This window comes from Biomphalaria glabrata, chromosome 15, assembly GCF_947242115.1.
Source record: "Biomphalaria glabrata chromosome 15, xgBioGlab47.1, whole genome shotgun sequence".
In the NCBI taxonomy this organism is placed as follows: Eukaryota; Metazoa; Mollusca; class Gastropoda; family Planorbidae; genus Biomphalaria; species Biomphalaria glabrata.
In genome coordinates this window covers 9,482,367-9,497,066 of record NC_074725.1, presented here as the reverse complement: position 1 = coordinate 9,497,066, position 14,700 = coordinate 9,482,367, and the positions used below count along the sequence as shown (strand labels likewise).

The window sequence follows — 14,700 nt, the reverse complement described above, 5'->3', positions numbered from 1 at the left end:
CTATGATGATGATCTAGATCTAGATCTTTAAAAAAATATATATATAAACTACACAACATACATAAAAACATGAATATTTCAACACTTTTTAGTTCTAGATCTAAATTAAATCAAGAATATTATTAAATCATGCCAACATTTTGTTTAATTATTAATAATAAATTTCGCTCTTTGAAAATGAAAACTACAAATATTTCCTTAGCAATGTCTAAAGATGGCGGCGCCCTCAGTCATAGTTGTTCGCAGAAAGAAGACCACCAGTGCCTTTCTCACCTCACAAACTCTTCTCTTCATCAAACTTTGGACGAGTTGGATTTCGACAGAGGCTTATGGGCGTCGGCTTTAGCTGGGGACAATTTAGATATTAAACATAAACTTCAGAAAGGCAATAGCGTTGATGTAAACAGTCGTGATAAATACGGTTACACCGCTCTTGTAAGTAAAGTAGTTACTGTCTTACTGTGCTGTGTAAGTAAGAGTGACTAAGTCTAAATCATAATGTCCTGGGTTCGAATCCTGGTTACTTTTGATGATGGAGAACATTTTTGTCCTTGTTCAGAATTTTAAAAAAGATATTTTGCTTCGAAAGTGTATATAATCTTTTTTTTTTTTTTACTTATACTGGTAATGATTACAGAGTTACAGGTAAGTCATATACTGTTGATCCCCCCCCCCCCACAATAGTACATGTGTCTGGCTATATTTCTACCAATTTTTACAATGGCTATCCACCTAAGAGAAAGAAAATTCTGAAATCAAACCTCTACTGCATTCCAAACATGGGAGAGGCTTCAGGAGTCAACACCAAGGAATAAACATGACAAGAAATAAACATGAGCCAGCGACCCTTAGGCAGCTTGCAGCACACACTTCACACAGTACTACACCCTGGCAGAGCTTGCGATGACAAACTTTATCAGCACTTGCTGTTCTTTTAGGTAGATCATCTGAATGGAGAGAGCAGCTGCTGTGTGGGCAACATCGTGCTGACCACAATCTAATGCCTAGGCATTCATCTCATTTCCATGAGATATTCATAAGTGTTCACAACTGAAGGAGGCCATACTACACTTCAGGCTTCAATGTACTGACCATATTTTTCCTTTCCCCAAATTTATTTTTAAGTAACAGTCACCCAACAAGGGAATCTGGAAAACAAACTATTTGTTCACTTATTACATATATATATTTTTTTTGTTCCTACTACTTTAATTTTATTAATAAACTGAAGTTAATCACCAGAGGTAAAGGGTTACACTGAATTGCCAAACATTGAAGTTTTTCTTTAGATTAATCCTTTATTGACATTAGAGAAGTTAATAAAAGCATGAGATTGTTTGGTACGATACCTTGTTTTTACACTAAATAAGTCACATATTAGTAGACAGTAGGTATTAAAATGAAATATGTTGTGTAGCCTACTTAAATGCATTACAAAAGACAAGATAATTAAGTTTACTATAGAAATGTATTAAAGTTTAAATTATCTATGGGTGTAATAATGCTCTGCTATCTTATTTATGCATAGTTTTACACTACAAAGTGCTTTGCCCTTTTAGTGTTTATAAGCATATTACTGATAAAATATTCTACTTTTAAATGTCTTTCAACTTTTTTGTTGTTCTAATGCAAGCACTATGCAAGCAGAAACGGACATCTTCCAGTTTGTCAAACACTGTTAAACTACCATGCAGATGTGAACATAGCCACCCAGGGTAGTGGCACTACACCCCTTCACAGAGCTGCCTATATGGGCCACACAGAGATTGTTGAACTGCTTCTGGCACACTGTGCTGACCCTATGGCCCAGGACTGTGATGGCATGACTCCTCTACATAAGGTAATTGAGTGAAAATTATTTTTATTACATATTACTCTATTGGGCTGATTTAGTTATTCATCTACTGTGTTTTAATGGCATTTCAAAAGTAACTAAATTTCTTCTTGGAATCTAATCAAGCAAATAATGCCTGACAAGTTCAACTCTAGTTGCCAGCACTTGGGTCAGCTGGCCACTTTTAGTTGTAAGACAACTATGGCTCATTTTGTAGATCATTTCTTTTTGTGGCTGTAAAGCTATGTTTCTTGTCAGCATACTTCACATGTGAAAATAAAACCTGGAGAACCCAGTTTGTAGGGCTCATCAGTCTTTGTTGGCTGACAGCTTTACTATTTCACTGTCTAGTCATCTTGCCACTTCTCTCCATTTGCTGTGCTATAGGCTACAAATCGTCAATAGTTTTATATAGGACACTAATTTTAAAATGCGGTTACTGGTACTACAGTAATATATTACTGACATGTGGCACAAACGAGGAAATTTTTGTTAACATTTGTACTTTTAAATTGTCAACTTACTTTGATGAGGATTTAAACTTAAGGAAAACAATCCAAGGAGATAATAATTTTGCGTGGCAGAAGACATAGGGCATTAATTTGTCATGCTTATCAAAATAATTTAAGAATTTGAAAATATACCAAATCTGCTTGTTATCAAATCTTAACTGTTTACATATTGTCACCTAGATAAAATGCATCAAATTTACAATGTTAATCTGTTTTGTTGCTTTCAGAGTGCTGAGAATGGAAAAGTCCAAACTTTTAAAATACTTTTGAGAAACAATCCAAAAACAATAGACATTACAGACAGCAAAGGTAGAACTCCTTTAGAAGTTGCAACATCTGAAGAAATTCAATTAATGTTTAAAAGTATTATTCAATCTAGAAATGTAAAAGGACCAGACTAGGCCTGTTTATAAGATATGGTGCAATTTTGTTTTTAAACATGTTTTGGTATGCTTCTGTAAATACTGAATATAAATAAATGTAATTTACAATAACAAACTATGTGCATATGTTATGATAATAACTGTTTTATTAATCAAAATCATTTTAAAAAATGAACTATAGCATGTTTTTTAGCGGCCCCCGTAAGGGGAAAAAGCCGCTATTAGGTTTGTGCAAAATGTCCGTCTGTCCGTCTGTCACACTCAGATCTCGAAAACTAGAAGAGATATGAAAAATATTATTTCATCATTAAATCCGGCTTGAAAAGTTTAGGTGCAACGGCTACTTTTGGTTTTCTAAAAGCAAACCGTTTAATTTATAAAATTAATTATGCAAGCGATTTTTTCATAAAAATACACCAATTCTAAAACAATTACGTAAATGTAAGGGAGGCAATGTTACAATATGCTAACAAAGATGGACAATTTTTGTGTATTTTCAGTATCACTAAGTCAAATATATTTTTAAAATGTACAGGAAATGTTTACAACAAATACAAATAATAGTTAAAGACGTTTTTTCTGGTCAACTAGCTGCTAAAATTAAAAGAAAACATTTCTGTTTGTTTATAAAGGCTAATAATGCACTTTGTATGTCAATATCACGCACATTTTTTTAAATGGACTTTTTATGCAGCGATTTTCGTGCAGTAGCGTAACGTCGCAACATGATCAGGTGCTAAACCAATTCCTTAAACTTTTTTAAAAAATCAGATTTTATTTATTTTTTGTTTAGTGCCCCCATCCGAATAAAAGAAGCTTATTTTTGTGCGTTTTGTCTGTTGGTCGGTCTGTCCGTCACGATTAGATTTAAAAAACTAGAACTCTAAAAGCTATTGAAAATCTAATTTACCCTTTAATGTTCCTCCCATAACATCTCAATAGTTTTAAGTATCTAAAATTGATTGTTCCGGATTTTTTTGTGCAAAACTAATCAACGCCAACAAATGTTTGTTTGCTCTTCTAACTTATATTACATTCAATTTCCATGCTTAAACGTTGCAAAAACACATTATCAATAATATGTTGTTCCGTTTTTTATGTAAATAGCATATTAATGCTAAATCATAATCTCTATACTGACTTATATTTCATTAATTGTAAAAATGTTCCGGATATTTTTTTATAAAACATGAATTATGCGTAATGATTGTTTGAAATCGCATAAGGCTTTTAAAAAAAGTAATTTACTAGAATTGATTACTGAAAATTACTTTTTAGACATTTAATTTTCTTGTAAAACATAACATAGAAGTTTTGTAATCGATAGAGAAAGTTCCGGATTTTGTTTCTTACAAATCGTCGCCAGAAATTTCCGAATTTATTTAAAAATCTACTAACGCCAAATAATTGTTTGAACTCCCTCTTCTAATTAATAAACAAATAATCTTCTCATTTACGAAATAATGTTTTTACGGATTTTTATGAAAAATATTTTAACTCACTACTCTCTTACAGTACATTTAACTTTCTACCTAAAACATTAAAAAATCTAATTATCGTTAATATTGTGTTCCGATTTTTAAGGAAAACAGAATCCAAACACCAAAGTAAGGTATGAAAATCTCTCCACGTGGCTGTAGAACATCTAATTTTTATACGAGACCATCCAAAAAATTTAATTAACGGTATTACATTTATCTGAAATTCTCTTTTTCTTTTACTATTTATACAAACATCCGGAACAATCTATTATATAAACTTTTCAATTGTGTTCATACCTAAAAATTATTGCGATGTTTTGAAAAGTAAAATAAAGGTTAATCAATTTTTAATAACTTTTAGTTATTTTTTTTTATATCAAGATAAAGGACAGACCGACTGACAGACAAAACGCAAAAACAATGTGGCTTTGATCCTTTTTAAATAATATCTATTAGAACTCAGTGCACCAATGTCTATGAACCCTCGTTAAATATCTCGTGTAAATAAAGACATTTTTTTTTTATGGTACCGGTACTAGCCTATTGTGAGGTAATGGAATTTTTTTTCTTTGACGTCATATGAATGGACTCTTTAAATATAATGTTAAAAGAACGCACTCGGTGCACCAATGTCTATTAACCCTCGAAAAAATGGCTTGTATTAATGAAAACATATTTTAGTCTAACTAAGCCGTGTGACGTAGTGTTTTTTTTTTCTTTGACGTCACATGGAATGAATTCTTTAAATGAAATGCTAAAAGAACGCACTCGGTGCACCAATGTCTATGAACACTCGAGAAATGGCTCGTGTTGATAAAGGTGATTTTTAGTCTAGCTAGGCCTTGTGACGTAGTGTTTTTTTTTCCTTTGACGTCATATGGAATGAATTCTTTAAATGAAATGCTAAAAGAACGCACTCGGTGCACCAATGTCTATGAACACTCGATAAAAGGCTCGTAATGATGAAGGCGATTTTTATTCTAGCTAGGCCGTGTGACGTAGTGTTTTTTTTTTCCTTTGACGTCATATGGAATGAATTCTTTAAATAAAATGCTTAAAGAACACACTCGGTGCACCAAAGTCTATGAACACTCGATAAATGGCTCTTATAGATGAAGGCGATTTTTAGTCTAGCTAGGCCGTGTGACGTAGTGTTTTTTTTTCCCTCTGACGTTATATGGAATTAATTCTTCAAATGAAATGAAAAAAGAACTCGGTATAGTAATGTTTATTAAGCCTCGTTATGTGACTCGCGTTTAAAAAAGGAATGATATCTTGATTTAGATCTAATCTAGATTTTTTAAACTAGATCTAGATTTTTATTACAGTATATCTAGATCTGGATTTATATTCTAATTAAAATTATTTTAGAGTCTAGATCTAGAATTTCTAGATCTAGTTTAGACTAAAATAGACTAGATTAAGATGTAGAATTTCAATTTCTAAACTTAAAGTGTAAAAAAAAAGTGTAGATTTTCATTTCCAAACGTTTTGATCAATATTGTAATGTTTTAATATACTAAAACTAATCTACTATTTTTTTTTATTAAATTTAAATTTACGGCAAATGAATCTTTGAAACATTATTACTTTTGACCATCGGATGGCTGCCTGGTCGTGCGGTTTGCGCGCTGGACTGTCGTTCAGATTTATGGATGGCCCAGGGTTCAAACCCTGCCCGCTCCCATCCCCCGTCGTCCTGCGGGAGGTTTGGACTAGGAAGTAATTATCTTCAACTCTGAAGGAACATCCGAAACGTGTAAAACATTTTACATCAAAATTAAATCACCTCTTGAATATTATTTGCGAATATGCAGATCCGACAGGGATCCGACTTCGACGGGGGCCGCCTCTGAGTTTGTGTAACACAAACTCTCTTTGTAATCTTGTTTTATTTTGACAATGATAACATGAACTATTGTTTCTAAATAATGTTTCAATACAACTCATGTAAGCAACACGGAAAAATGAGACTAAAAACTGTAACTTTAATCATTCAAAAACATTTGTACCAAGATTTAATTTAAAGATAAGGCATAACTTCTTCACTAATAGTGGAAGTTCAGATACAAAATTATACACTTTATATTGAAATTTTGAACAATTATTTGTTAAGTCTAAAAAAGTAAATTCTATATAATCCTTGGATTAAACAGAACAATTAGGAACTATAAAATTTTAAATATTATTCTCTTCAATGTTTTTCTCTATATAATTTCTCTCTGAATATTTAGAGCTTGTAGAGGGAGTCAAATAATTATGTTTGAGATTTTCTTCTTTGAAACTGTACAACTAAGATTACTGGCTTAACTCTTTCTCTCCTAATTGACGATGCCAACATTGATTTTATCCCATTAAACTAAACTGATTTTTGGGATTTTTAAACTTTTATTTGTGTTGTGTAAAATAGGGCATGCTTTCTCCTACCACATAATACCAAATATAACATTTTCTGATAACAAACAATAAAGATATTGAAGATTAATCATAACAGGATAGTGAAATACAAATGAGCAAAACGAATGATACTTTGGAAAAGAATTAGGGAGATAAAGAGCTAAATCCTAGAAGTACGTTTCACTTTTGTTAACACTACTTCAAACTTGCCCATTGCTATCTTAAAAGCGTCGACTTATTAAACATTTTCTGTACACTTAGCTGGGCAGTATATTATAAGAGTGAAATCTTTTTTTTGCAACTATGTAATGCAAGTAACATTACTAAGACACACAAAAGAGCAGGTTATACAAAACATTTGAGTCAGGTGCTAAAATGCCGGTGAAACAGCTTTAATTCCCTGTGGGCAAACCAGGAGCCAACTATAAAATTACCCAAGATGAGCTGGAGCAAGACTGAAGATTTTGGAATGACATGCTTCACAAGCTTTACATAGCCAAAACCTTCTGCACTGGATGCCAAAGGTAAGGTGTAGTTTTTCCTAGCCACTGGGATGCAAGCCAGAAAGGAAACAATTAAAGGGTAGCCTACTCCTAGTAAAGCAGTATAAGCAGCTGATCTTAGTGTCACGCAGACTGAACAAGGCTCACGACCAAGTAGAATTTTATTCTTGATGCCAAATTCATGCCAAGCTCCTGCCATGGCAGATGGAAGAAGTACTGATGGGCCGTAAGTTAATCCTTTACTCAATCCTCCGAGCTGGAAATTTCTTCGCATTGTAGATATGATTACTAAGCTGGATAATGCTACTGCCGTGCCAATAATATAATTACAATAATTATAAGGAACCCTGCAAAGAAAAGAAATAGAAGACAAAAATAATATTTATGACTAGGTGAGTATCATAGTGAAATTAAAATATGCAGTCTGGTTATTTAAAGAGTCTTTTAATCAGATTGGATTCAAGTACCGTACTAAACAAATCCTAAAGTGTAAAGCTTTATGTGCAAAGAATCCCCCCCCCCCCATTTTTTTTCCATGTCTTGACCCTAAAATATATAAGCTTGATCAGAACACTTAACTCCTGTCACTAATGCTGAGTCATACATTCTATCAAGCTGTAGATTATCATTTTAAAGACTGAGTAATTTTGTTTTCCAATGACCAAAGTTTGTAAGCAACAGTGGTTCTTGTCTGTATGCATGTCATAGGTATGGCTCACAATGAGGGCGATTAGTCACATTTTACTTGCAATGAGACCTTCTGTTTATAAAATCTAGAAATTCTTACATCCCAACATAGTACCGAGTATTATAATAGGAATGGACTGTATATACAATATTAAATCTTAAATGATTAATTTCTGTTTGTATTAGATACATGTCATTCTATGTTTTTCTTGACTAGTGTTTTTTTTTTATTTTTTTATTTTGGTCTTATCTTTAATAACAGAAGTTCAATTTGTCTTTTAGCAAACCTCTTGATTATTTCAATTTGAACAAATGTGTTAATAATGTGTGTATCTAAGTGAAATGATGGAGTAGTGTGGGATAATACATATTTGGTATTGTCAGAACTGTTTGTAAAATGTTTTACATGTTTCGGATGTTCCTTCAGAGTTGAAGATAATTACTTCCTAGTCCAAATCTCCAGCAGGACGATGGGGGATGGGAGCGGGCAGGGTTTGAACCCTGGACCATCGATAAATCTAAATCCCTAGGCTCCTGAGGAAAAATTACACTTAACACAAACATGCACAAAAACAAACTACTGGTATTAAAAATTTAAAGAGAAATATTTTATTTTGAGAAAAATATATTAGTTTGTTTATCTCCAATATTCTTTCTTGGTATGCCAGTCTTCCCAGCATGTAGACCCCTCCTTTATAAACAAGTACATTTAGCAAAGTTTGCACCAAAATTTAGTTTTGATTTTCTTGACAGGCCTGCTATTATAATCCATGTCTGGAAACTGCTTTACATGTTTATTGAATAAAGTAAGCACAAACTACACATAAATTATTTCCAGTAGCTGTTGGGGACAATTGAGGATGGTGTAACCCAACATTTTGTAGTCTCACATGTGTGTCAAGAGGGAGTAGAGACTTTTTTGCTTCAACTCTTGTATCCCCAATAAGTGACAAACAAATGTCATCCATGAGCATTGAGAATGTTCTATATCTTTTGCCTGGTTGTTTGTGGGGACTGAATTGTTCCATAAGAATATATGCATTGTTGCAAGCCCACACAAAAATTTTTACAATTAGACGCCGAGGCCAACGGTAATGACGACGTGTTTTGTTGAGGCGACAAACCTGGTCGTTAACATCACAACCACCCATGTATTTGGTGTAGTCAATGCAGAGCTGTGGTGTTGGCACATCCACAGTTGTCCCATCCTTATTTCTTCTTTTCAGGGTGCCCTTGTGCGTTGGATTGTGATATGAAGAAATAAAATGAATGGGTCTTTGGTCCATCCAAACTAGGCATGTAATATTTCCATGGCAGATAAATTCAGACTGACCTCTCTGCATTTTCTTCATCTTTGTCAGTTCTTTGGGGTAAAATTTTCTATTTGTCATAGCAGTTCCAACAGCAAATGTTCCATAAACATTGAATAAAGTGTCAAACAGTGTGACACTGTTGTAAAACCTGTCCATATATACAATATGGTTTTTATTTGTCAAGTGGCTTGTTGTTAAAAGTCATACAACCACGCTGCCAACGACACCAAGCTCTGGAATGACATTGTCAGTTTTGCCGGTGTAAATTTCCAAGTTCATTATATAGCCTGTGTTTGAGTCACAAGCCATATAGGCTTTGATTCCCCATTTGATGGGTTTTGATTTTATGTACTGCTTGATAGAAAGTCAGCCTTTGCAAGGAATCATTCCAAGCTGAGGCATTGGGATGGTGAATAAAAGTGATGACATTTTGTAAGCAGCATGTCCAGCATTGGTCTAGATTTTGTCTGTTTTATCTACAGTAGGATTCAGCTCATTAACAAAATGAAGATGTGTCCATATAGACAGAAAGCGATCTCTCTGCATGACACTTCGGAAACCAGGCGTTTCAGTCACAAATGATTTGCTGGAACTAGCCCAGTAGTCTTCATACCTGGGTTTTATGCACTGCTCCATTTGAAGTCGCAATCCAAAAAAAGCCTTGAGCTCTGGGACAGTTAATGGGATGAAGTCCTTAGCATAATAACTGTTTGGCTTTTTGTTGTTTTACCTGAGAAGCACGTCTGTTTGTTTCCTCACAAAATGTTTCCCAAAAATTGTCATCTAGAAACAGGTCTAGAAAATCAATAGCTGTGCTTTATGCTGAAATATGCCTAGGCATGTTTTTAGCACCAGCTATTTCTGTGAATGTTCTATTACTAGATCTAGGCTGAGTGATAAATGTGTTCAATTCTGACCAGCCAGAATCAAATTTAGATGTAGAAGAAACATTTTGGGGGCAACGACCTTTCCACGCCCACTTTCCTTCGATGGACCTGGTGCTGGTACAGGTGTAGATGATGTAGATCTAGTGTCTTCATTTATTACTGTACTGATTTCGTCTAGATCTAGATGATCGTCGGAGTCATCAATCTCCATTTCACTATCATTGTAATCATTTTCTAGATCTAGTTCATCATCCTCAGAATCATTGAGGATATAGTTCACTGTTTCATGCAGAATTAATCTTTTTGCGTTACGATTACCTGAATCAAGAGACTGTCTTTTCATTTTGCAAATCAGTTTAATACTTAAAAAAAAACAACACCCATGGACACAGCCATTACTGTCATTTACCATAAGTCGAATAGTCCTATGTGCCGTGTTTTTTTTCTTCGCATTTTTAATTACTGACTGTTGGTTTAAGGTAAGGTGCGCGAGACTGATATATCGGTCTGGCGGGGCATGGATTTCTTACGTGCGGACTGATAAATCAGGCGGGCGGGTTCAAAAGGTTAATACACCATATAGAACTGTTCTGACTTACTACACTAATTATCTTTACTTATTTATATATATCCTACTAAAATTAGCTTTTCTAACATTGAAGAAGGTATGAAAAAAAAAAAGGTATTTTCTAAAAAATATCTTGGCTATATTTAGTACTATGAAAAAGGACTACTTTTAGTACTACAGCAGTATGAGAAATCTATTGTATCTTCTCAATATTAATGTGAAGTAAACATCCCAATCTACCCATCACATGGTGCGTACATTCCATGACACTGGTATTTAATTTGGTGTCAGCTGAAATCTAATACTAATACCTTTTTTTTAAGCATTTGATATGTCGGTGAGTTAAAATATTAGGTTTGAATAAATAAATAAATAAATATATATATATATATAAATAGTTTTTAAAACGGTATGCCTAAAGAGTGTTAAGATAGGGTACTGACGCCTGCTTCTACCATTTGACAATGAGAATGATAATAATAATACAGTCAGTAATAGTTTTAAAGCAAAGACAGTCAAACTTACATTTGGGATTGTGGTTGGAAGTGTTTTACACGATTCAATTGAAATTCCAAGACTTCATTATCAGACATTGGCACAGCACCACTGGGAATCTCATCTCCACGTTTAACCAGCACAGGTCCTCCCAAATCTTTTACTTCCTTTTCCATATCTGCACTAGATTTTAAAAAGAAAAAGATCATAATAGTAATAAATATAATAAAAATTATTACATTACAGGTATGATATAAAACCCCAGTCCTGGTTGTGTGGTATGCGTGGTGGACAGTTGTTCAGTCATCTTGATGGGCCCAGTTCATACCCTGCCCACCACCTAGCCCATCCCACTTTCTCCTTCGGGAGGTTTGGGCTAGGATGCACATTATCTTCATCTCGGAAGGAACATCCGAAACATGTACAACATTTTAAAAACAGGATATAATAAATCTAGTTAGATCTATTCTCTGTTCTATACTATATATAATATTGATGCTCAACTTTGGCCATTTTAATTTCCAACACTTGTGTCACAGGCCATATCAACAAGAAGGTAAAAATACAAATTACAGTACACAAACTAACTTTAAAATATTTGCCTACTTAGATGAGACACTAAGTTGGAGCAATGAATCTAGAATTCTAGAAGTTCGTCTATGGGATGATTACATAACATGAGTTTCGCAAGATTTATCACTGAAAAGGTTTCCTAAAAAAAAATAATTAGTGCTTGTAATGTAATCATCTTATTTTCGAAGATTTAGAAAAAGTTTCTGCAAGCAACACAGAGTAGAAATCAATTGTCTGAATCACTTGAAAATTGTCTAGCAGGGATGTCTGACTTTGTAAATAAGTGAATCAGTTCCAGTTGCAGATCTGTCTGGGCATTTGACATATTGACCACAGATGAATTTTTTAAACAACTTACATTGTTTAATTTGAACACAATCATCATCACATGGTCTAGACTGAACACCTGAACATAGATTTTGTTAGTGAATAATTCTATGAAGCCACAGAGGCTCATCTCCATTTGACTCAACAAATTTTGATTATTTTCTAATATTTCTTGCTGTCAACCACACTTGTGGCAAGATTAGCAATCACTCCCACTAATTTCTCCCAAGGAAGAGAAAGATCCTCTGGTTGAAACTTCTTTGACAGGACTTCACTAGTGGTCCCATGCTCCTCAAAGCTACTAACATCTCTGATTTCAAAACTGCTAATAAATACCAAGATTTTGAGTGGTATGGATATATGTTGGTGGACTCGTCAGTGGCAATATATTTCAAAATTTGCTTTGCCTGTTAGTTTTGAATGGAGGATATTACCCTTATCGAATGGATATTTATCTATATCTTTCACTCGCCATGTGATTGTCATGAGAAAAGTCGAAAGCTTCAATAGCATGAATTTCAGCTTACCGGTATCAGAATTCATTTCTTCCATCAATGCTAGAGCTAGATAATATTTTTTTTAAATGCATTGGCTATTGAAAAATTATGGCTTCACGTATCTATATACATACAATGTGAGCAACTCAGTAGTTAGCCTAACAGCAAACTCCTTTTCATGATATATATATATAATATATAATGTTATATATAGACATAGTTTTCTACAATTTTACATCTTGGCATTGGCAGCCTTACCTGTAATGATGGTAACAGGTAATTTAGCTCTCTAACTCTAATCAATGAATCTCTTAATATTTTCTTGATTTAGAATCTACTTATCTAGATTTTAGAATTAACTTCCAATTTATAAAGTACAAGACTAGTTACAAGGACTAGACGTCTAATCTAGATTATAATTGATTATTCTAGGGCTAGGTCACTAGATCTAGAATGTCTCTAGATTAGATAATAAAAAGATTAAGAATGGTTTGAATATTCTAGACTCAGTAGACTAGACTAGACAGACTAGTAGGTTAGTAAAGTTAAGTAAAGTAGATCTAGAATCTATCTAGATTAATCTAGTCATTCTACTATAAATCTAGATCTAGAATAATCTAGGAGTAGGACTCAGGCGTAGAATTAGAATGAATGATTAGAAGATTCTATGTATGTATACTGATATAATACTGAGTTACTTACATATGATAGATAGAACTATTTGATCTAACTCCTAAAGTGCCTAATAAAGCCAAAGGTTAAGTGTAAGTCGTCTAACACACTAAGTATTTTAATTTATAATCTAATCTAGTACTACTAGATCTAGTAGATGAAGTTACATACTTACTTAGTCTTAACTTTCTAGATCTACTCTGATGATCTACAGTAAAATCTAGTACTTGTAGTAGAGATGATAAACTAGATCAAGATTTCTTATACTAAGACTAATGTCTAAGTTATACAGACCCTACTCAGCCTACTGACTATGATACTTACTTATACTTATTATGACTTAGATCTAGAATATATTAGATTATTATTTATTATAAAAAAGATTAAAAAATAGAATAGACTCTAAAACTCTAATATAGATTATTATTTTTCTATTCTAGACAGACTGAGACTCTAGACCTAGATCCTAGTAGATCTTTAGACTTCATAGGGTCTAGAATAGTCTAGATCTATAATATCTAGATTTAGAATAGATCTTCTTATACTATACTTATAGATCTAGATCTAGATCTAGATTCTAGTACTTTGTAGTAGATTCTAGTAGTAGTAGTAAGTCAAAAATGAAGGTTGCATATTATGTTGAACTTTTCTGATAAACGAGCTCACTCTAAAGCACTAATCTAGATATCTATAACAAAAATCAGACATAACCAGCGATAAAATATTTTTAAAAAAAAATGTTTTGTGTCTGTTTGTACTTGTACGATTTGCCTAGCTGTTAGCATGTAACGATTAGATTAATTATTTGTGTGAGCTAAATGCCCGAAGAAGCAAATTAATGCAGCTTAAGAATAATAATAATGTATTAATAATTTACTTAAATTAAACCATAATCTTCAAATAGGCCTACAAAAACTAAGCCTAATAAAATACACAGACACAAAGATAAATGAACATTACTATTACTATTATATGCTAAGACATATTTTTACAGATACTCTTTCTTTTCCTGTGCTATTAGAGCATGGAATAGGTTGCCTGATTCAGACATAAAAAACCGGGCCCCAATGATTTGGCAGAATTTTAAGTCATTGATTGATGCATGACTAGAATGACCTAGTGACACACGTACAGGACCTTAAGGGGGTCATCTACCTTGAAAACTTTTTTTTTTGTTTTTAACATTTTAGGCTTTTTAATGTATTCAAATGATGTATTTGATCATAGGAACACATAATATGCCTTTAAAAAATATTTTTTTTAATGAAATTCAACTTTTTTTCATCATAAGGGGGGGTCAAGGGGTCAAATCATGTCATTTCTAAGAATGTGTTTCTGAAATAACCATTAAAGCTACAGGTCTGAAATTTGGTATATTGATAGACACCCTATCTCCTTACAGGATGACAATGAGACATTGTGAAAAATGTATATAGATTTTTTTTTATAAATTTTTTAATTTTACCCTCTTCTGCGGACAGCGTTTTCAGCCATTGTAACCAATTAAAATGTCCTTTACTCTTTTCCTGTAAACATTTTATGACATTTTCTATTGTCATCCTGTGCTAAGA

General features: G+C 33.1%; 2 protein-coding genes across 5 annotated transcripts; one reads left to right on the top strand and one right to left on the bottom strand.

Annotated features, from left to right (window-relative positions):
- Window positions 1–8: 8 nt before the first annotated feature.
- On the top strand, window positions 9–2,844 carry LOC106051397 (ankyrin repeat domain-containing protein 39-like). The gene is made up of 3 exons (XM_013206574.2): window positions 9–435; window positions 1,634–1,840; window positions 2,574–2,844. Exons 1-3 carry the CDS (start codon window positions 130–132, stop codon window positions 2,745–2,747), a joined length of 687 nt encoding a protein of 228 aa, XP_013062028.2. The 5' UTR covers window positions 9–129; the 3' UTR covers window positions 2,748–2,844.
- An 11-nt stretch (window positions 2,845–2,855) lies between these two features.
- On the bottom strand, window positions 2,856–13,756 carry LOC106051386 (uncharacterized). Of its 4 annotated transcripts, XM_056013334.1 has the most exons (4): window positions 13,305–13,379; window positions 13,160–13,199; window positions 11,091–11,243; window positions 2,856–7,457 (listed from the first exon to the last, which is right to left on the bottom strand). In XM_056013334.1, the coding sequence occupies exons 3-4, from the start codon at window positions 11,234–11,236 to the stop codon at window positions 6,971–6,973; spliced, it is 633 nt and encodes a 210-aa protein (XP_055869309.1). In that variant the 5' UTR covers window positions 11,237–11,243; window positions 13,160–13,199; window positions 13,305–13,379; the 3' UTR covers window positions 2,856–6,970. The 4 variants fall into 4 exon arrangements, with proteins under 4 accessions (XP_055869309.1, XP_055869308.1, XP_055869306.1 ...); XM_056013333.1 differs by lacking the exons at window positions 13,160–13,199; window positions 13,305–13,379 and adding an exon at window positions 13,714–13,756; XM_056013331.1 differs by lacking the exon at window positions 13,160–13,199 and having other exon boundaries at window positions 13,305–13,707.
- Between the last annotated feature and the right edge of the window lie 944 nt (window positions 13,757–14,700).

Coding starts and splice junctions, on each gene's coding strand:
- LOC106051386 (XM_056013333.1), bottom strand. CDS start 11,236: ATGGAAAAGGAAGTAAAAGATTTGGGAGGACCTGTGCTGGTTAAACGT. Junction 7,458..11,090: donor TTCCAACCACAATCCCAAAT/GTAAGTTTGACT, acceptor TTTTCTTTGCAG/GGTTCCTTATAATTATTGTA.
- LOC106051397 (XM_013206574.2), top strand. CDS start 130: ATGCCAACATTTTGTTTAATTATTAATAATAAATTTCGCTCTTTGAAA. Junction 436..1,633: donor AATACGGTTACACCGCTCTT/GTAAGTAAAGTA, acceptor TTCTAATGCAAG/CACTATGCAAGCAGAAACGG. Junction 1,841..2,573: donor GCATGACTCCTCTACATAAG/GTAATTGAGTGA, acceptor TGTTGCTTTCAG/AGTGCTGAGAATGGAAAAGT.